Source organism: Ursus americanus, chromosome 24 (assembly GCF_024610735.1).
Source record: "Ursus americanus isolate L20-20 chromosome 24, mUrsAme1.1.p, whole genome shotgun sequence".
Taxonomy (NCBI): domain Eukaryota; kingdom Metazoa; phylum Chordata; class Mammalia; order Carnivora; family Ursidae; genus Ursus; species Ursus americanus.
Window position 1 is genome coordinate 14263442 of NC_142150.1, and position 23001 is coordinate 14286442.

The 23001-nt window shown below is 39.8% G+C and overlaps 2 protein-coding genes across 3 annotated transcripts in view; one reads left to right on the forward strand and one right to left on the reverse strand.

Moving 5' to 3' along the window:
- ANO3 (anoctamin 3) overlaps positions 1–10713 on the forward strand; it is a 396077-nt gene extending 385364 nt beyond the window's left edge. For both annotated transcript variants that reach the window (XM_045808600.2, XM_087855357.1), the window contains one exon: positions 1535–10713. In XM_045808600.2, the coding sequence (XP_045664556.1) occupies positions 1535–1717 (183 nt within the window). In that variant the 3' untranslated portion in view covers positions 1718–10713. The remainder of the gene's footprint in view (positions 1–1534) is intronic.
- Positions 9109–23001, reverse strand: part of SLC5A12 (solute carrier family 5 member 12) — a 47779-nt gene continuing 33886 nt past the window's right edge. The window contains exons 11-15 of the mRNA XM_045808601.2: positions 22158–22244; positions 18954–19120; positions 17243–17346; positions 15497–15624; positions 9109–13275 (exon numbers count right to left, since the gene is read on the reverse strand). Coding sequence (XP_045664557.1) covers positions 13123–13275; positions 15497–15624; positions 17243–17346; positions 18954–19120; positions 22158–22244 — 639 coding nt within the window. The 3' untranslated portion in view covers positions 9109–13122. The remainder of the gene's footprint in view (positions 13276–15496; positions 15625–17242; positions 17347–18953; positions 19121–22157; positions 22245–23001) is intronic.

Here is a 23001-nt window from a genome sequence, read left to right on the forward strand (position 1 = left end):
TAGCTTTTTAAAAATATAGTTTTTTAAAAATACTGAATCATCTTTGCATATCAGTCTCTCTAGGGAAATCAGTTTACAGGGTCATTTATTGCCATTGTTTAGGACTCAGTGCTTATTCTTCACTAATTTAAATTATAACAAATGGTTTTGATTTTTATTTCTATACCTTTTGAGACCCATTGCTGGATATTTCTGTGAATACCAAATATTTGATCAGGAAAGAGACTCCTGAACTTCTTTTCTATGGGAAATATGCTTTACCGTGATCTCCTGCGCAGTGCAGGTTACGGAGACACTCACAGTAAACCCAGTTAAAAGTGCCTTGAATTCTTCCTGTCCACATAGAGAGACCATTGTCACGAAGTACTGTAGGTAAATGGGTTTTTTCCACTTATCATCCTAATTCTATCAGTATCAGCTCTTCTTTTCTTTTCTGACCAATTGGAAGATCTACTCTCCTCCACGGGAAAAGAGAAAGGATGTATTTATTATAATAGGAGATGATATTTATAAGGTGCTTATAATGCATCAAGCCCTTCTCTCAGCCCTTCACATGTATTTGCTCATTTAATCTTCATAACGACCTTTAAGAGATATTATTACTGTCACCATTTTAGAGATGAGACACAGAGAACATAGGTGATTTCCATAGGATTACACAACTAATGAGTGTCAGGGCATGGTTCAAACACAGGTAGTCTCATTCAACCTCTGAACTTTCTACCACAGTCTTATTACTTTTTGGGTTTTATCCTGTCTTTTTTATTTACAATACTTTTGTCAGTCCGTTTTTAAAAATTAGTACATCTTTATCATAAAAGAATTATGTAATAGAGACAAAATATTTTACAGTATTTCAACTTACTAGAATAGAAATTCTATAAAATGCATGTGCTGGACATTGAGGCCAATGCCAGTATCCCAGAGAGACTGTATTCTGTGCGACTTATACCCTGTGATTACAATCTATCAGATATGAATTTTCCCTGGATGTGATCTCTCATCCGTGCATAGCAATGCATGCCGGGGCACCTGGGTGGCTCAGTCGTTAAGCATCTGTCTTCGGCTCAGGGCGTGATCCCAGCGTTATGGGATCGAGCCCTGCATCGGGCTCCTCTGCTGGGAGCCTGCTTCTTCCTCTCCCACTCCCCCTGCTTGTGTTCCCTCTCTTGCTGGCTCTCTCTCTCTCTGCCAAATAAATAAATAAAATCTTTAAAAAAAAATGCATGGCATAATAGGGTTGCATAATATATAAGGATTTTACAGATGTGAACTTAAGATTCATTCGATGGTTATAAAGTGATATCAACATATGGCACCAGAAGAGGAAGAAATTCTGTTGTCTCCTAATACATGATTGAAAGCAACAATGTAAGTAGTCCCAATATCATTTCTGAAAATGTTAATATTCTAGATCGTACATCCTGAGTTCTGACGCTTGACTGTAAGGCAAACACAACACTGTTTATGATCTGTTTTATAACTGGCCTTCCAGAATCTTTGAAAAGTGCACTTTCCCCTCTGAAATTTGCAGCACCTTGTTTTTGGGATCAAGTCGTTCATCGCATACCTGATTCCAGATGTACCAAAGAACCTGTATGACCGAATACGGCGGGAGAAGTACTTAGTCCAAGAGATGATGTACGAGGCTGAGCTAGAGCATTTGCAGCAACAACGGAGAAAAAGTGGTCATCCTGTTCACCACGAATGGCCTTAGTTGATTCCTGCTGCCCAGAGGGGCGATAGCGTCAGTGGGAATGACAGCAACTTTAAATTCTAGGCGGAATCCGGGAGGAAAGCATACCTGGCAAACCATATGTATGATATGTTACTTGGAAATGCATCGCAGCCATCTCTGGGATTTGGAATATCCAGGCTTCTAGGGAAAAATACAGGACTCATGACCTTAAAAAATGGTTAGATTGACAGTGCAGGAAGCCAGGATCTAATTCTCAGACCCAGCCTCAGGGAGTTGTGTGTTTGGAGTCTCATCAGCTGCCAAGTCACGGGAGCTCATCACCTCCATCAGCTGCCCAGTCACGGGAAGGGTGATGGTGAGGTTTCTAGCAACAGATTTCCATGTAAACGTTCATAAGCCAGGCATGCCAAAAGTCTTGTGTGGTCTTCAATCACATACTCTGGAACCTTGGGTTGAGTTGAGATACTTAGAGGAAATGACTTACTAGGAATGACTTAAATCAGTTATTGCCTTTGCTGCCAGAATTCCGTGTCCCTTCAGCTTCTAGGTTTGGGGAATTTTTCTTGTTCCTTGCTGAGATTATGGGTCTGTGCCACAAGGAATTTATGCTGCTTTACACTGACTATGCAGTGGAATTGTTGCACACCACCTTTAGTAGTCAAACCAAAAACTAAGATTCTAAAAAGAATACCATTCATTGAAATATATTCTATTGCATTGGCTACATTCAAACGTGTTGTGTCACTGGCAGAACAAGTTGCACTGCCTTTTTTTAAACAACCGAATTCCAATAGAGCCACATACTTAAAAAATATGGGCGTTTATTCTCATATCATTTAGAATACCACTCATCCGTATTTTACCATGGAGGGCTGTTTTATAGTATTTTTAATTTTTTCCTCCCTGGTTTATTATAACAACTCTTACAGAATAACAGAATAACTTGAAATGTTGTACATATGTCGGTTTTCCTTGTACCTTTGCACCTTGGCAATATGTAATGCAAGTTACATTTTGTGCAGCTCTGAGACCAGTTACATAGTATGCCATTGTGACTTGTGACTCATATTCAGGAAACCAGAAGCCAAATGCTTTGCAACAACTTTAAGCTTTTCTAACAATGTGCACTTTTGTTCATGAGCTAATGAAAACAATGCATGAATATAAATTTATATTATTTGTGAAAAAAAAAAAACCTCACATTTTTTGTTTTATTTTCTTTTCGATGAGGGGAGATTCTTGTTATTGTTTCTTTGATAGACTAATTTAGTTGATTTTTGAAAACTCTCTCAAAATCAAGATCAAGTCAATTGTGAAAGACATCATTTTGCTTTGTTGTGGAGTTGCTATTTCCGCGTCAGCTCTGTTTGTTATTGGTGTTCACAGACAGATGAAGTGGGAATGATGAAGCATTCAAGGAAAGAAAGCCTGGTGGAGGCATAAGCAATGGGAGCGGGAGGGGAAGGAAGAGGAGAGTTGAAGTGAGGGAAAGACTGGAAGAAATCAAGACTCCTTTCCTTGGCAAAGCAATCAAAACAAATCTGTTTTCCTCCCCTGGGAATGGGGCGGCAAATGACATATACTCACATATCCACATATATACATACATACATATATGATTCATAATCTTTGTCCGGTTTTTCAGTCAATTAAACAAAGCACAGTTATTTCCAAAATGCGTAAAGACCAGATTAAAGACAGAGGAAATAAAGCTACTTTGTATATATGCTAGCGTGTCTCTAGTAAGAAAATTAAAAAGTTTCTCTTATTAGACAACTGCTTTTTATCATTCTGACACTGAAAATGGTTTTTTGACTTTTTCTTCTTTTACTGCAGGGAAAAGCTGTGATAGATCATAGTTGTTCCTTGGTTTGCCTTTGTCAGGAATACCTCCCTACTTGCCCTCTGATTCTGACAGAGCCAGGGGTAGGACCTGGGACTCTGAACTTCCTCCCATGCCTTTGTCTCATGGGACTCTTCCATTCAGATTCCTCGGAGGTTCTGTTTCTGCCACCTGCATATTCATAGCAACTAATTCCACTAACTACACAAAGGAGTTTTAAACTCCTCCATTTCTGTAGCATCTGTAGCATTTCCTTTTCTTTGTTAGCTAAATGCATACCATGCCTGAGAATAAGTACTCTGTATGCTTATTGAAGACATAAATGAACCTAACATTTATGTATTTCCCAAATTAGGGATACACAACAAAGACATCCGTCTTGCAGTAGAGCAAAGAATAATGATAGCCATGCCCTTAAGAATTCTTTCTGTTCCTTCTGAGTTATTTTTATAATACCACCATCAGAGTTTTAAATTGTATTGATTGCCTGGAGAGAAAAACATGAAAAGAGAATGGTATTTTTAATAAAAAAATAATAATACATCGATTTAGACATTGCCTTCTCTGGTAATTTCTCAGACCAATCGAAAAATAGAAGAAACAATGAAAAAGTTATCTGAAAATTTCCTTTTGTGAAACAATGCAGTAGAACCTAGCTCTGCCTTCATCGTTATTGATGGCAAAATGTTGGCAGCCCCCTCACAGTATGTGAGTTTTAAATCACTCTGCTTTCGTTGAGAGAAATGTTTTATATCATGGTTTTCATATGAATACAAATTATTTCTCAAAGATTTATATAGCACACACTATTCTCAGGAATTCTGTATTACATGAATGCTGCTTATATATTTTCTTATTCTCAATCGTTGTCTTTTCAAGCAAATATCTAATATATATGTGCATGCAGTCTGCCTTGACAAGTTGTTCCAAGCTGTAGCACTTTCCCAGTACAGTGTGTGGAAAACCGCTCGACGTAGTAGCCGACATAGTTTGCGATGTCTGAGTCTGTGCACGCCCTTCTCAATAAAACGCTGCTGAGTGACAGCATGATGACACGCAGCTTCTGAATGATGCACTGTCTTTCAAAATGACTCTTAGCACAATGTGTTGTAGAACGGAATGAAAAGGAACCTTTTTCACTCAATAAATTATGTGATATATTTCTTCCTATATTTTGCATGTTCAAGTTGATCCTGCTTGTTTTTTAAATAGAAGTTGGGGTGGGTACGGGGAGACGGGATTGCTCACTCTTTAGCTCCAAAGGCAATAGTGTCCTAGTCTTGCAAGCCCTTGTTCCACTCCTACAAAGTTTTGGCTGTTTGTCTTCTGATAAGCTCATTGTCATCATCAAGGCATTTGCATATGAAGTGTACAGATGGAGAATCCTACTGATTTTAATAATGCTTTGTTCTAGAAACAGATGGGAGAGGAAGCTTGATTTGTTCTTAAGAAGACAATAATGCTTCTATCAGACAGAAGCATTTTCTTTTTCACACTTGGGCTGGCTCCGCCAATCACTTTGAAAACCTCCTTAGGCTAAGAATTTTAGCCCTGATAAAGTTCGTGTCCAGGGACGAGGACGTTTAGGGGCACTGCAGCCAACTGCCATCAAGAGGTGACCAAATTGCCCATTTTTTCTCAACTTGGTCAAAATTGAAAATCCAGGTTGCCTGTAGAGTTGCTTAGCTGATATGGTTGAATTCGTTAGTCTGTCAACTGGGGGCAGGTAGACAGAGGCCCAGGGTGTGGTGTGTGTGCTTGTGCTGTGTGTGTGTGTGTGTGCACTTACTGTCTGTGAGATATGCCCAACTCAGTCCTACGATGGTCATAAGATATTTCCATTCCATTTTCCCCCAAATCACAATATTATAACAGGCTTTAGGAATAGTTGTGGATGTTACCCAGGTAATCAGTTAACATCGTATTCTTTCTGGTGTTCTCAGTAACTCAGGACAGAGAACCTTTTAGGAATGGCCTAAAATACCTAGCTTCTGATAGAAAAGTGTGACTTTTCCTACAGGCATTTCTATTCAAACTGAAATATGCCAACAATATGTAGTCCAACGTATTTTATTGACTTGGCGTTAGCTAGAATTATTGATCAGACTTAGGTTCCTGCTACCTGGGATTTGTGTATTTGTAATGGTGATAAGTTACCTTCAGTTGAACATGCCATTTGGGTTCCTCTGAAAAACCACACCCACAACCGCATTTGGTGGTTTTCTTTCTAGAAAACACAAGTATTATAGCCACTGTGTTCTAGCCACATTCGCATTAAGGCATCTTTTCCAGGGAAGTAAAATGAAAGCAGATAGGTTGGTAGAAAAGAGACTCATGCTTAGGATCAACTCCAATTTCTTGTATAATCAAAGTCTACTTTCTGGAAGAAGAAGCCTATCCGTCAAATCTCACTGATCTTTTTGTTTGTTTGTTTAAGATTTTATTTATTTATTTGAGAGAGAACAAGCAGTGGAGAGGGGCAGAGGGAGAGAGAGAGAAGCAGACTCCCCGCTGAGCAGATAGCCCGATGCAGGACTCCATCCCAGAATCCAGAGATCATGACCTGAGCTGAAGGCAGACACTTACCCGTCCAAGCCACTCAGGTGCCCCAAGCCTCACTGTTGTATATGATGGTACCGGTGTGTGCCCAGCACAATTCTCCCTAGGTGAAGCCTCTTGATTCCACACCCAGCTGGCCCCGAGAGCAAGGCTTGAATACACCAGAGAGTAAGCTGTGTGGATGTTGTTTCTTTCTCTAAGATGGAAGGGAGTCAAATTTCCAGACATAGGCCCAATATTGACTTCCTCAGAGTATTCATCTTAATTCTCTCTGTGTGGGGGGAAAACAGTTTCTTTGCTCTCAGAAGGCAAAATTTTCCTAAATTATTAGTTGAAAAGCAAAATTTTATGAGATCTCTTTAGATAGTCCCCACAAAATATAATTGTCATGTGGATGGCTAGCCCCGTGTGATTTTCAAACTGCCTCAAACCCTTTATAATTATTCGTCAGTGTCCATGCCACTCAACACAGTAGCTAAGTGTTTTGTTTTGTTCTTTAATGATGATTTTTTTAAAGTAATCTCTAAACCCAACATAAGGCTCAAACTCACAACCCTGAGATCAAGAACCACACACTCTACTGCTGAGCCAGCCAGGGCCCCCACATTAGGCTAAGTTTATTATCTTTCTAACAAGTAGTATGAGCAGGCTTTTCCCACTTTTCATTAAGTGAGAAGAAGGGAACTGAGTGACCAGAAAAGCCTGATGGCAAAGTTAATTGTCAAAGCAATGTTTGGTGGATGGTGGAAGGGCCTTAGGGACTTTCCTACCTGAGCAAAAAACGTCTGCTTTGCAAATCCTATTTCAGACTCTGCTGTGCACACACCCAGCCTTCTTTCTGACTGAAAAACAACTGCAATTTCATTCATCCTTTAACATTCAGAGAAATGAAGTTTTTTTCTCCTCGTTTTTTTTTTCTTACCTGTTTTAAGATTACGAAGCTAAATATGGTAAGCTTAGACTTCAGTGACAACTCCAGCCAAAGAATAAACATCTCGATTTTCAATGCTGAAGATGAAAATGCCCTTAAAAATATGTGCAATTTTACCTTCCTGGGATGTGTGGCTATCGGCTTCTATATTGTATTCTTCAGCTAGGGAAGACCTAGGGAGTCCTGTAATTGAAGAGGAAGTTTGGGGAAGAGACAGAGTGGATTTCTCCAACCATTTTTGTTCTTCAAAGGAGAAATTATGTTGCAACTGCATATTTAGCCAGATGAACTTAAATGTCGATTTTTTTTTCTTTCTACTGTCTGCAACTCCTCTGCAAATCAAATTATATACAGTAGATTGTTAATCGTTAAGGATTCCTTCCACACTCTCATGAGAAGTTTTAAAGCCAATTTAAGGAAGATTTGCTCTGTTGAAATAGATTGAATAAAATTTTAAGGTCAGCATTCTTGAAAATAGTTAACAATAAAGGTACTTAAACCATTATGATGTAGATTGCAAATCAAGCAATTACATTGCCTCTACAAATGCTGCTGACCGTCTTACGCTGGTATAAATAAACAATTTGTGGATTGCTCATTGATTTTCTTATGTGGTAATTACATTAGGGCATTGAATCAATATACTACATGGAATTATTTTTAGCTTTTTAAGTATGTCAAAGCAGATTCTGTAATGGGGAACTGGATGTTCAAAACACCTGTGTACACAATTGCTTTAACATTTTTTAAAAAGAGATGAATGGTTGTTTCTGAAAATTCCTGAGGACAAATAGGCCAAGGCCCATGAAAGACATCACCGTTATATATTGTTTTTCTTGATTTATAGTGGCCTATTGTATTAAGTCATAAAATCCTCTTCATGGTTACTTCTGAGTGTGTGTGGGTGTGGGTGTGTGTATGTGTGCCCTAAGCCCCTGAGCAGCCCAAATATAGGCATTATCCAAAATACATAGAAGAAGTCATGTTATATAGTATGTCAAAACTTATTGTGACATGTGTTTACTTGGTGACTTGGTAGACCTGACTAAATCAATTAGGCTTCTATAAAAGCTTTCAGAGTGGATAATTATTTTGCACCCTGCTCCTCACCTGTAGAAAATATTCACATTGATCATTTAAATATACTTCAATCTGAACTTACTTTTAAAAGAAATAATTAAAATTGTTATGTATCTTAATTCTATATCTATGCTCATCCTACAGACATTTTTCTTAAAGTCGAGTCGTTATAACTACAGCATTAAATTTAGTATTTCATGGCTCTATGAAAAAGACATAAAATCTGGAAATAGAAAAAAGTCATCTTAAATTTCACACTAATATACAGAAATATTATCAACTAACATTTCCATGACAGAGTAGAATTATTTTTCTAATTCATCATGAGAATATAATGAGAGAGCCACTGATATCCGGACACCCCAAGTAAGGGCCATGTTGATTAAGTAGCCAAATATTTATATGTTTAACTCTGTCTTCTGAAGAGCTGATATTTCAAATACCAGAAGTGCAGTATTAGAAAAGTGGGTTTATGAGGCTTTGTTATTCACATAGGTGTGTGAAAATCTAGATTGATATGGTCAGGAGATTGGAATGGAGGAAGAAATAATAGCATTAACTCTTTCCAAGAATTACAAATAAAAATAACCCATTAGATGAGTATTAATTACAAGTTACACTTGATTAAAATTTTGTATCATTTTAATATCATTGGTAACATCAATTATATTTTAGTTGTTTGGAAATAAATTATACTTCAAGGTTATTAATGTTGGGTAAAAGAGGCTAACTTTACAGTAAACCCAGCTACCTGGGAATACTGAGATTCTGCACATGAGATTTCTAACTATACAAATGTATACGTAGAGAGCTAAACTTTCTGTAATGTTTTGAGACAATTTATTTCTAGGAGAACAATTAAAAGGAAACTGTTCTATTTTTTTCTATTCACTGATCTGATCTTTGTAAGAATGTTTAAGTAAGATTGTAATACCATGAAGATATTTCAGTAATATTCTCTTTGAAATATTGTTTGCAAGCCCCCCGGTGTGTGGCTTATTTCTTTTTTTTTTTTCTCTCTCTCTTTAAAGTGAAATGCTAGAACCCCATGAAATCACAAAAGAATGAAATATCTATTCAAGAAATATTATTTGAATTAAACAAGGGAAAACCCTCACCCCTTCTGTTGTCGTCTGGAAAATCACAATCGCTGTTAAGTGTGCACTGAGTTGTACACAGGGCTTGAGATGCCATTTACATGTACAAACGTAATACTTAACAAATCATAACTATGAATATTGCATTTTTCAGTAATAAACTTGTCTATCTTTATAACAGTGGGTTTTTTTCTTTTTTTCAAGAATTGTGGACCTTTAGAAAAGTTGCTCCCGGAAAAATCATATTTTATTTAAATTTGCCTTTAAAAAAGGCTACCGTCTGGAAATTCATGGCATGACTTTTAGTTTATAGCTTAAGGTTATCTTGTTCTTGTTAATTCTTAAACTGCTTCCGTAATTCATATGTTAAGCCAGTATCTTGAAAATTAAAGAGAAACAGTGAACCAATGTAACTGACAATGAATACTGTCAGGAGTGTCACTTTCTTCATATACGGCAGACTAACAAGTATGTTTCACGGGGGCCAGTCGCCGCGCTAACTAGTTGATAGATTTCCCTTTATAAATCCTTGCAACAGCCCTACTAAGTAGGGGCAACTTCTGCTCCTCTTAATTTGTAATAAACAAAACTTTAGAAAGCTTTGCCCAAGAATTCCCGAGATAATTTATGTCAGAACTTGCTGTCTGCCTCCAGTCTGACCCCTCGGTGAATAAGCTGTGCTTCTTGCTCCCAATGGTAACAAAGTATCAGTTCTCCAAACGAATTCCTCAGAATGAATGAAAGAGACAACTGAGGTCCTTGCATTTCATTTTTACCAATATTTGTGATTGAATGTAAAAGATGGAGACCGGCATTAAGTTTGGCAGATTTCAGGCCACCCAAGAACTCATTATTCGTAGCCCATTTATTGAGAATCTCCCTGCTCGTTCCGTGGCAAAATCAGCCACAGGTTTAAGCCATTTCCGTGGCTTGGATTGAACTTGGCACTGGACAGATCTTATACTGCCCTGGGCACCTTGACACAAGTCTGAGCTGATGCTCCGCGGGAGGAGTGAGGGCAGGAGAGGTGTGCGCAGCCAAGGAGTTGAACATACGTATGACCGCGCCTCACGGTTCCTTTCCGTTCAGCCACACGACAGAGGTGGTTCCTGGACGCTGCAGAAGATGGTTTTTCCCTGGAACTCCCATCTGCGCTCTACTCGAAGCCTTAGATTTTCGCATATTTGTTCAACTAGGAAGAATGAGGAGGGATCCCTATATCGGCCTCTACAAGCGCTCAAAATATTAACTCGGAATGTCATAGGTTCCATTACATGAGAGAAGGCAGAGCCATTTTTATAATAATAATAATGATAATAATAATATCTTCCATTTGTAAGTCATTTTATGCTTTGATAACGCTCCAGGCTAAGAGAATTAGTGACTAAAAAAAAGAAAGAAAAAGGGTCCTAAAAAACTCTCTGGGGAAAGTGCTGTCCCAGGGAAACATTTGTGGGATAATTTGTGAGAACAATTTGTGAATAAAATGAAGAATTATATGGTACATTCTGTCTTCATGTAATTCCAAGTGAAAGTTCAAAATCTTGAAATGTATTCCATACGTACGTACCCCAGCAGTGTGTCTCTCACCCGGGTCCCCCGTGCCTGGTGTGTCTGGACGGGCAGCCCCATGCCGGTTCTTAGCAGCAGAGACCGGGTCCTCGTGCAGGCCTCTGTGGACCTCCTGGGGCCGACGCCGTCAGCTCAAAATCAGACTGTGATGTGCTCTCTGATGCCTGAGTGGCCACTGATCAGTTCAGACACCCTTCAGGGATTGCTGTCCATCCACGCTCTTGCCATTAGAATCTCTGACGGGGTGTGCTGAGAAGGTGGGGTTCAGGGGTGGTAACTGATTGATCTTTTCCTTAAAGTGAATAATGGGTCATTTGTCAATAAAGCATTCCCCTGGCGGGGAGAGGGGCAGGAAACCACACATCTAATGGCTACTGTTTATCAAATTCTCATTCTCAGAGTTGTTGCTTCCCTTCCCGGTCCTAAGATATTAACTAAACCAATGAGGTTTGGCCCAGATTTCAACATTCACCTAATATAGTCTCGAAATTCTAATTCATAGGGATGTCCTAACTACTAAATCATTTGGAAAATAATTGCACCTTTCAATTTGCAAATCCTTAGATCAACACCTTCATTAGCTTGCTGGACCTCAAAAATTGTTTTTAGACATTTCTCATTTTCATGATTTTTTTCCTTCTCATTTTCAGATATTTTTCCAAACATATTTTTTACTTTTTACTTCTTTCCCCTTTTTCCAAATGTATTTTTCTCATCTCCCTTATAAGCCACAACCCAATTCTCTCTTTTTCCCCCCTCTATTCTCCTCTCCCATTGAGGGTGGAGGGAGAGAAGGCAAGCCCTGGGCTGTGGCTCATGAACGCCAGTTGTTTTTTTCATTCCTTCATTGATTTTTTCCCCCATCATCTTTCTATGTTCTCTCCCTGATAACAAATACTAATTACATAATTTTTTCCCTATCTCATGCTTCTTTTAAGGTTTTCTCCTGGATTACATTGAAACAACATAGCCTTTGGGGCTTCTTATCCATGCTCATTCGGACCATTTCTTTTTTATTTTGCTGACATACTATTTCCAGGCCTTTGATCTTCCCTGGGCACCAAAATAAATATCTAACACCTGCCCTAACGTACCCGACACTGAGACGCCGGCTTATTCCTACTATCTTCCCTCGGATCTAGCCCCTGTGGCACCGGTTTTTTTTTTTTTTTTTTTTACTTTTTAAGGATTTTGTTTCATTGCTTCTTCCAAAAAGCTTTCACTGCCTCTCCATTTTTTTTTAAAAAAAACTTTTGTTCTATAGTTTCCTCTTACTCTAGAACTTAAAAAATTATTTTCGAGAATGCAACCCTTTAAATCTTTTCTTCTGTCACCTTAGCCTGATGGAACACGTTGAGCTTGCACGTCAGAGCTGAATCAGTATAGCGTAAATCCTGTGGGCGAGGTATTTTGCGCCAAAGACCCCATGGCTAGTGAAATCTCTGGGCTGGTAAGCTATTTGCAAGCTTCTTTTCCACAATGCTTTCCTAACAGCCTCCTATAGGACATTCCTTGATCCTCTTTACTCGGCCCTGGGAAAGGCTCTAGACTTCTGTTGAGCAGAATCAACTTTTCTTTGTAAGGAGATAGAAGGAAAGACCTACAACACCAAGAGCCCAAGGGAGCAGCGTGTTCAGTTACGATTGTTGCGCCAACTGGATTTATCAGTCCGTCTCCTGTGCTGAGCAAAATTATTCCTCAGGCTTGGTCAGGACAGCTGGAGGAGCAGAAATGACTGGAAGAGGACTTCAGGGTATGGGGTATGGGTGGCGCAGGGTGAGGGGGCTAATGGCAGTTAAGTGTTCCAACTGCAACCGCGGTGTGGGGCGATGTGAAATGTGTCTCCATCCATGCGAGAGACGGGGGTCGGGGTGGATGGCACGCCTTCATCTTATCAGCAGTGATGGAGAAGCATTTAATATGCATACCCTCTTCCACATTCTGCCTGTGAACTCCAAGACACGTGATGGTTCGAGAACTACCAAAAAACAAAACAAAACACCTTGAAGTTTAATAGGACGTAACGCAAAGGGACTGACCCTTTGCACTGCGGTGACGTCCAGTCCTAATTTAACCCAGGAAGAAGTTGCCAGGGCACTTAAGACCGGGCTGTTTCTTCTCACCTGAAAGTTGGGGTCTTCCAAAGAATATCCTGGGAATATCCAGGGGAACAGTCATAAGAAGTATAAATAGACATGAGACATCCCTCCTTCTAGCAGTGACAACTCCATACAAGTACTAACCGACTGGCAAGCAGGATGCAGACTATGTATCTGTGTGTGTGCTTTTGTGCATGTGCTTGTGTGTGTGTGTGTGTGTGTGTTGTACTTGCATGCATGCGTTAGAAATGGGTAATCTTCTCGAACGCCATATTGTTGTAGCTTTTGTCCTTCGGATCATGGCCTGGAATATGGACCAGGTTTTCTTGCCTGAGTCCATTCTGCAAGACTGATTCAGCCCCTTGTTTCCAGAAACTGCCATTCTCAAGGTTTTCCTGAGGAAAATGAAAAGACACATATTAGGGAGTTATCTTGCTGTATTCCAAGTCACACAGAGAGAATCTTGCCGAGCGCCTCCCCTTCACATGGTAGGATATGATCGAATGATAGGATATCAAATCAAATGACATGTAAATATGAAAACAATGCATTTCTTGATTGATGAGTATGATGACTGAGTCCATGTAGGTACTATTTCTAAAGATAATAAAAACAGAAGGAACAATTTCGTGAGCATTCGCAATATATCTTGTGCCGTGTGAAGAAATGAATATTGTGTATCTTTCCATTAGTAAAGTAACCCTGTAAGGTAGTAGTCTCATCTCCTGGCGAGAGACAAACCTGTGTCTCAGATGGTGGAGGTGCCCTTATTTCCTGTGAAGAGCAGGGCCTCTTGATCATAAGGGGGGCACCTGTAGGCAGACTCCCCCAGAAGCTGCCTACTGTCATTCTTCAGGAAAGGAGCTCACGAATGACACACTAAGTGTTCCCTCCCCCTCTCAGCTCAGCCTTGAGAACAGAAGCTGCTTCTATCAACAAGATTTATCATTCATTCCAGGAAACTCTTGCCTAGGAACATAAGTCTGTAAGTCAGTAAATAACTTGATTATTTCCTTCTAGAACTTCCTCAAAAATCCATTTATCCAAACAATACAGTGCTGCATCAGCTGCTTTCTCAGAAGAATAGATTGCCTTCACATTCTGAATGCCTGTCAAGATGGTGCTGCCCTCACTCCAGTAACTATTACGCTCAACTTTACTTCACATACATGTTATTATGGTATTTGGAGGAAGGAGAACGATCAACAACCTAGGTGATGTGATGGGGGCGAAGAGTTTGTCTTCTAGAGTACTAAAAGAATAAAACGTCTAAAACTGAAAGAATGTTAATAAGCCGTAACTAAAAGGAAAAAATAAAAAAAAAGCACTCCTGCACTTAATGAGGCCAAGAGGTCAGGCATAGATAAGACCATTTGCAAACTTAACAAGAAACATTACATCTCCCAAGGTCCTGCTATTGTCAAATGCCATAACAACACTAAGAGATTATTGCTCTCTTACCGAATGGGCCCCAGATAGCTTTGTTTTCATTCTCAGCTTCCTTAGACTCCTCTCAGAATCCTTCAATGGGAACCCAAACCTTACAAAAGTCATGTCCAGAATCCCTCCTCTTAAGGGTAGCATTGCCTGCTTCCCTGGTATTCTCCCCACTCCCGCCCCCAGCAGCTTCAAGTCAGTAAGTCCAATTTGGTCTGAGCACAGGGCTGTTCCTGGTGGTCTTTGGCTGCTCTGACCCTAGTGATACTTGGACAATGTCTCTAGCCCCGCCTGGTCTAAGCACAGTTCTCAGTGGGTAGGAAAGGTGTGCATCCTGCTGCTTCTCTACCTAAGAAGTTCCCCCAGTCAATCTGACTCTGTATTTACATTCACGGAGCTAGAGACGTCTGTGTCCACGATGGCACTGAGCGATCTCCTCCCGGTTCCCAGGGAAAAGCTGAAGTTCGAAGAGGTGAAACAATTTACCCAAGGCAAGTAAGATACGGAACTGGGATTCTCTCCAGGGCTGGCTCTCAAGACTATGCTTTTCACCATGATACTAGGCAGTTGCCCCCTGTTTTATTGCTTTTCTTTTCTTTTTTTAAATTTCTTTTTATTTTTTTATAATAATTTTTATTGTTATGTTAGTCACCATACAGTATACCCTTAGTTTTTGATGTAAAGTTCCATGATTCATTATTTGCGTGTAACACCCAGTGCACCATGCAATATGTGCCCTCCTTACTACCCATCACCGGCCCATCCCAGTCCCCCACCCTCCTCCCCTCCGAAGCCCTCAGTTTGTTTCCCAGAGTCCATAGTCTCTTATGGTTCTTTCCCCCTTCTGTTTACCCCCCCCCTTCATTCTTCCCTTCCTTCACTTACTGATCTTCCTGCTATTTCTTAAGTTCATTGTTATATTTTTCCTAGACTTCACCCCCAGAAGGGTTAAAAGGAATTTTGGAAACTGATCACTCGCAATGCCAACAATTCACCCCAAAGATACATCTCTATGCTCAAAAGCTAATTAGCTGGGGTAACTGAAGTTGAAACTAGATTCGGGTTGTAACATTCACTGTCTTCCTTTCTCGCACCCACATTTGCAGATGGTTTAAATGGGCATCAAGGGAATCCCTTTGAGCTCCTGTCTGTTTTTCAGAAGTTCAAACATCAGCTCACCTGCTCCGTCCCACCATCATGCTGAACACCACACCAGCACAGCCTTTTGTATTTCTCAGACCAAAAGCAAAATAAATTGCAAACTGGTCTAATCAGCAGTGGATGAATATCCTTGCCGCTCTGGTGACCTATTAACGTAAGGACAGACGGATGAGGTGATTGCGTGCTTCCAAGGCTTCGTTAAGGATTTAAGTATCGTATACTTACTAAGTAAGTCACTTCTTAGTATAAGGGTGGAAATAGGCCTGACTGGTTAATAGACAGAAATTGGTAACTGCTCAATGTGAGTGGGGGGATAGTTTTTCAATATCCAGGAACTGTCAGGTCAGGCAAACTCACAGACACAGAGTTAAGCAGAGACACCGTATTTATTTTTAAATACGGATTATGGAAAACTATTTTTTTTTAATTTTTTTTTATTATATTATGTTAGTCACCATACTGTACATCCCTGGTTTCTGATGTAAGGTTCGATGATTCATTACTTGCGTATAACACCCAGTGCACCATGCAGTACGTGCCCTCCTTAACTCTACTCTTATCCTTTGGTAGGTTACCGGCGGGGGAGAGCAGGAGTCATCATTTCTTCCTTTAGGAATACTCTTGCTTTTTCAGCCACATCAAATATACTGGAGGTCATCAGAGTCATCATTTGTCAAGTTAAAAATGTTATTTTTACTCTTCTTCATTCCACCCCAGCATCCTGAATGAGCAATACCTTCCCATTCCCTCCAGCTAGTCTCTACTTGCCTCACACCTCCTTTCCAATCATTAAAACGTACCTGTCCAGCGCCCCATTCCTTCAAACCCTGCTGTGGAGTACGAGTCAGTCACATTGACATTCAAACCAGGATTTAAAGGCTGACAATATTCCCTGACTAAAACCTTTGTAAATGTTGGTATAATGATAACTGTTCACAAATACCCAATCTCATTCGATGGCTGTCTTCAATTCAATAGCCGGTTTAGTCTAAATGTCCGTCCATGGGGTAGTGGAGTAGCGATTATAACCTTGATCACATTCTTCCTATGTACCAGACACTGTGCCTGTCCACAAGCTCTTTCCAAATTCAAATTTCTTTCTAAAGATAACAAAAATATAGATTCCTAAAGCTCCAAATTGAAGTTTAAATGATATATTTCCTGACATTATGTCACTCTGTCAAAAGACATTCAACCTAATAGAATTGTACTACTCTTAATAATATTTATTTATTAGCGAGTGCTTTCTATGTACTAGGCACATTTTTATGTAGATTATAAAACATATCTAATCTTTATGAAATAGATATTGTGGGACCGCCAGGGTGGCTTAGTCAGCTATACATCTGACACTTGATTTTGGCTCAGTTCATGATCCCAGGGTCCCGGGATGGAACCCCACATCAGACTCCCTGCTCAACTTGGAGTCTTCTTCTCCCTCTCCCTCTGCCCCTCCCCCGCCTCCTGCTTGTGCTCTGTCTCTCACTCTTTTTCTCAAATAAATAAATAAAATCTTTAAAAATTCTTAAAAATAAAAAAGAATTAATTAAATATATATGTTATATATATTAATAATGATATGTATATGATCTTCAGGAGGATGGTTTTGGGTATCAGCTTGGAGAGAGTAGATATATGTCTGGGAAGAAGGGCTTCTTGCAGTAGATCCAAAATCACACCAGGAAGCCATCCACCGAGTCCTCCAGTGCATGAGACTAGCCCATGTCTTCCTTGGCCCCAGAGAGAGGCATCTATGTAACCAACCTGTTAGGAAGCTAATGATTATTCCAGCGGCAATGCATCCTAGGCAGCCCACTGCACTGTAGTAAAGGTAGGAGAGCGAATACCAGGTGTCGGCGATGGCAGGTCTGTGGACGACAACAGCACGTGTCAGAGTTCCATGAGTTCTGACGTTATGATCCACAATGATGTAGAGGACCGACCGCTGACGGTTCATTGTAGGGCCTGGCATTTCTCAAAATTCCAACACTTTAATTTTTCGCCACTTGGTTATTCTTTTTTTTAAAGAATCAATTGTAGTCTGGTTTCACTTTGCATTGCACTCAATCCAGCCCATCCTGGCATGACAAATATTGCCATGTAGATACTAAATTATAAGAAGCACAATGAGGACGGTGCCTCCCATTTCTTTTGCATTACTCATTCTTTAGACATGTATTAAGCCCAGATTTAGTGCCAAGAATTGTGACAGATATTGGAGATAAAAAGATGAGTAAGCCACAACGTCTACATAGAGGAGCTAATGGGCAATCATAAAGGAAACCTCCATGGAATAGGAGCAAAGGATTCTGGGAACACTTAAAAAGAGTATCAAACCCAGGCTTAAGTGTGAGATAATACCTGAGCTTATTTTAAAGACTAATTTGTAGCTAATCAAGCAAGGAAGGTAGACAGAGCCAGGATTTAGCACTCTACGAAAAAAGGATACAAAAAGCCCAGGCAGGAGAGAAGAAACATGGTGGACTTGGGAACTATAATAGGTTGGTATTATTTGTAAGATTTATGGAAAGGAATGATTCTAAACTAAACGAAACTCAGAGACAAATGGAAGCAACGGAGAGCTCGTAGACTACGTAGTCAGGACAGTTCTAGGAGGCGGCTCTACCTACTTCATCTTCCAGCACAGCCCATAATAATTTTTCCACCTGATATGCAGAGTTAAGGAGCTATCCCAAATTCCTTAGATTTGTTTTTACAAACAATGAGAGTGTGAGGATGTGCATTTATTAAAGTCAGGGACAGTGCTACAAGCTATATATATCTTCTCTCATTTAATCCTCTCAAAACACCTGCAGAGTAAAGATTATTACTCTCATTTTTTTTTCAAAGACTCTTGAAAATTTAAGAAGTGACAAGTTACTAACTTGTGCAGACATAGAGTGGATAAATGGTAAAATCCACATCCAAACAGGCTTTTCTGATTTCAAAGGCCATGGTCTTCTCCCTACACCATGTTATCTCCTGTATTTTGGTATCTTAAATGACCTATTCCAGCCAGAAATAGAAGGAAAGTCTTCTGTTAAGCCCAGTTTAGTTTGATCTAGAAGCTGCCAGTTCACAGCAGTGCTCCCAGCTCAGCGTGCCCATAACTATTTTCCTCATTGCTCACAAACCTATTCTACTCAGGCCCTTTACTCTTTCAAGGGTGCCATCTCTGATCTTCATATCCATCCACTTATTTTCCAACCCTCCACTACTTCTCCTGTTTTGCACTTGGACTTCCGATTAACGCTTTTGCTGAGTTCACTCTTGTGAACCCCGGCATGCAGGGTAATGGATATCTGCGGAACATTCAACAGCCCTGCACAGCACTCTTCAAGGCTGGGCACTGCCCGGTGGGATTCTCACAGGAAAGCAAGATCTGGCTTGTTGGACGTATCCCTGGAGAATGCATCTTCCTCTAACCCGGTTACCCACTCCCTGGGACCGAACACTGTCTTCAAGTTCCACATACCTGCTCGGTAGCACTGTAGGCACTGACTCTGTCACATTTGATAGGACACAATGGTCTGTAGATAAAGGCAAGGGCCACGTCTTGGAGGCTGGTGCAGGGTATAAGAAGGCCCCAATGGCCACCCAAAATGACAAGGTAATTCCAGTCAGAAGGCCACTTAATGCACCCTTGAGGAAAGGAAAGAAAAAGTTAAGGAGAGATTTGACAAAGCTGTTGAAAGCAAAACGAGATGTGGAGTCCGTGCCTCAGAGATTCTTATTGTCCACCCCAAGTCTTGGCCACATGGGCTGGAAACAGCCCACCCAAATTGCCTTTTTTCCAACTCTCACAAAGCAGTTTTCCTTAGGAGTCACTTGTTCTTTAAATGAAACATTGGAGAATGTCATAATGGTCACTATTTTTAGATTTCTAGCTGGAAAATTTCCCCCTCCTTTTAGTTTTTTCTTACCATTTAATCTGTTGGGAGATGTACTACACGGTGACTATAGCTAACACTACTCTCTGATACATATGAAAGTTAAGAGAGTACATCCTAAAAGTTCTCTTCACGCCGAATATTTTTTTTCTTTTTCTTTTTTGTCTGTATGAGATGATGGTAAATTTAATGTGGTAATTATAATATATATGTCAATTCATTATTCTATACTTCTTAAACTTACACAGTACCATACGCCAGTTGTATCTCAAAACTGGGGGGTGGGGAAGAACATGTTGGGACCTCAGTTCTCAGCAGAAGAATCTCAGAAGCTTGGGAAAACCTCAGGAACCGGAGACAATGTGGTCATTTTTCACTGATAGCGATAAGCTGTTGTATAGGAATTCTTTCTCCCGTATCTCTTCCCAAGTGATTCGTGCAGAGACCCTGACTCACAAGCTTGGAGCTTTTCGTTTGAGTCTAAGTACCAGCAAGCACATTTACTAGTCTTGTCATTTAAGGATTATATTCCTTGATAAACAGTGAAAAGTCAATGAGTGATTGAGTCATGTCTCCTGTCTAGGAGACAGAGCGGTCTAGCAGTGACCAGGACTGGAAAATAAAATCTGGATGCTCCCAGCCTCCGTGGACAGCTGAGCCTTCTCTGTGAGAGAAAATAACTTGTTAGTTTCTCTATCCAGGAAAGGACTTTTGATAATAAGAATGTTTTGTTCATTACTGTTTGGGGAAACTAAAGTAATGCATGTGATTCAAGTACTTGTGCCTTGGTCTAGACCAGGGATCCACAAACTTGTATTACAAACAGCCAGCTAGGAAATATTTTAGGCTTTGTGGGCCATCCAATGTCTGTCACAACTACTTAGTTCTGCCCGATAGCACAAAAACAGCCTTACACAATACATAAACAGAAGAGAGTGACTATGACCAGTGGAAGTATTAATGGGCACTGAAATGTGAATTTTCATATATTTGTGAGTCATGAAATACTGTTCTTCTTTTAATTTTTTCCCAACCATTTAAAAATGTCAAAACCATTTTCAGTTTGCAGGCCATACCAAAAACTTCTTCTTTTAATTTTTTCCCAACCATTTAAAAATGTCAAAACCATTTTCAGTTTGCAGGCCATACCAAAAACTGGCTGCTGGCTTGATTTAGCTTGAGGTGTCGTTTGCTTCCCCTGGCCTACCAGTAAAGGGTGAATGGATTTCAGCGGGAGGTTCAGACGTCAGTGATTCATAGTAACTGCCTAGAAAGCCAACCTGAGAAGGATTCTGGGTTTGCATCCACATTCTGTGGAAAGACTAGGAGTGACTGGTTAGTAGGTTCTGCCATGGCCAGTGACGAGGTGGGAGGTGGCCCAAATTTGTAATGTTTACTTTCCTCTACCTCGAACAAGATGGTTTTCTGAACTAAATAGAAGGGCCCCAGTTCACTAACACAGATAATAGGCTAATGTGTAGAAGGACAAAGATGTTATATAGCTCATTAGTTTTTTCATGATCAGGATATTGCCTTCCCTCATATCATCTCCCCAAAACATAGTTATCTCTGTCAACCTCAATATCGGAAAAGTTAATTAAAATGAATAAGACTGTAAGGGAAGCCCTGCGAATTACCAAATGCTCCCTACCTATCCTTACCTAGCTCCAAAAGATTTATCTAGAATAGAGGTCAGCAAGGGTCAGATAGCTGCAGAGACCTAATTAGCTAGATCATGTGACTCTGGCTTCATCGTGGACCCTAAAGTATATTTAAAAATATGCAGTCAGGTTTTTTGTAGTCTGAATATTTCCTTTCTTTCTTTCTTTCTTTCTTTCTTTCTTTCTTTCTTTCTTTCTTTCTTTCTCTTCTTCTTCTTCTTCTTCTTCTTCTTCTTCTTCTTCTTCTTCTTCTCTTTTTTTTTTTTGTAGTCTGAAGACTTTCTAAAAATATATGCATGCAAGTGTATGGATGGCAGTAAGTAAAAAAAAATAGCAAGTTTGTTAGATTGAGAAAATTATGAGTTTTAAGCTATTTTAAAGAGTTATTATTTTCCGAATAAATCTTCATTTTGATTTATATTTACTCTAAAGTCATCCTACTAGCATTTACTTAAAGATATACTATTAGCTTATAAGATCAGAATATACCAGGATTGTTTACTCTCCCCGTCTTAAATTAATTAAGTTAATTTAATTGTAATAATTTTATGTAAAATATGGGAAAAAATGAAATTCACATAGCATTTTAAATTTTCAAAGTTTTCTTTAACCTGAATTATTCCTGAGTTCAGTATATATTTTAAATTTCATTTTGTGGGCCCTGAATTTAGGGAGGACAATCTAAACCCTAAAGAATCAATTTTGATGCCATGACATCTGGTACTTCATGTTCTTCTCTTACTTACCTGGTTTTCTGCTTCTAAAAAGGACTCACTGAAGTCAGAGACAAGAGTTTAGTTCTATGATGGAAAATAGCCACCATTTTTTTTTTCCTGGTACAGAGAGATGGCCTTTCCAAGGAGAAATGGGAAGAGAGAGAAAATGGCTGGGCTTCCGTTTTATTCATTTTTTTTTTTATTTTTCAAACAATTGGAAAGGTAGATCCAGGAGATTTTATTTTACTTATTTTTTTTAATTTAAATTCAAGGTAGTTATCATATAGTGTAGCATTGGTCTCAGAGGTAGAATTGAGTGATTCACCACTTACATGTAACACCCAGCGCTCATCCCAACAAGTTGGGCTTCAGTTGTAGCTGGGAATCATAGAGAGACACACAGGATCCTTACCTTCCAGTTCACAAATGGGAACATGATTCCCAGAGAGAACAAGCCCAGCATTGGTCCTCCACACATGCCATGGATGCTGAGAGCAGCCTGTGGAACAAGACAGATCAGATCAATGGGCCCACTCCTCTGATTCCATGGTTGCCTGGGATCTCTCTCTATCTTAGACTCATGATATAATTTAGTCCTAATCCTGATGGTGGCACTCATTAATCATGTGCTTTCTGGAAGCCATTCTTCCCTTCTGGGGAGGTAAGCACTATGTAAAATAATAAAAATACATGGAAACATACATTTGTGTGTTTGTGTGTGGGTGCACATATGTATACACACACACAGGTAATTTGGATTTGGTAGAAGTAGTTTTCTCTTAAGGAGGAGCTCATTGATTTGCTTACATCTTCTATCTTGCCGAAAAAACCCTTTCTTTTTATAATGCACCAAATAAATATATCTATATCTAATGTTTCATATCTTACATGACTGATCACTTATTCTAATTTCGTTTGAACAATTCTATCATTTTGATAATAATAGATTACCCCATTCCCACCATCCCACCCAGAACACCTCAAGTATGTTGAAGCATTAAGTTGGGACATGATGGGGAGGCCACTGGACACTCCATATCTCATCTCTCATTTTTACAGCTCTATTTGCTATTGACCTGTAGCCTTTTCCATGGCCTTGCAAGAGTCTTGGACATACACATGCACTGATATGCATGCAAGTGAACAGGTGTGTGCAAGTACCAAACGTGTGCACGTTCACGCACGCGCACACACACACACACACACAGCTAGCTATCCTGCAGTGCGGCCCCTAACTTGTTCTATCAGTGCAGCAG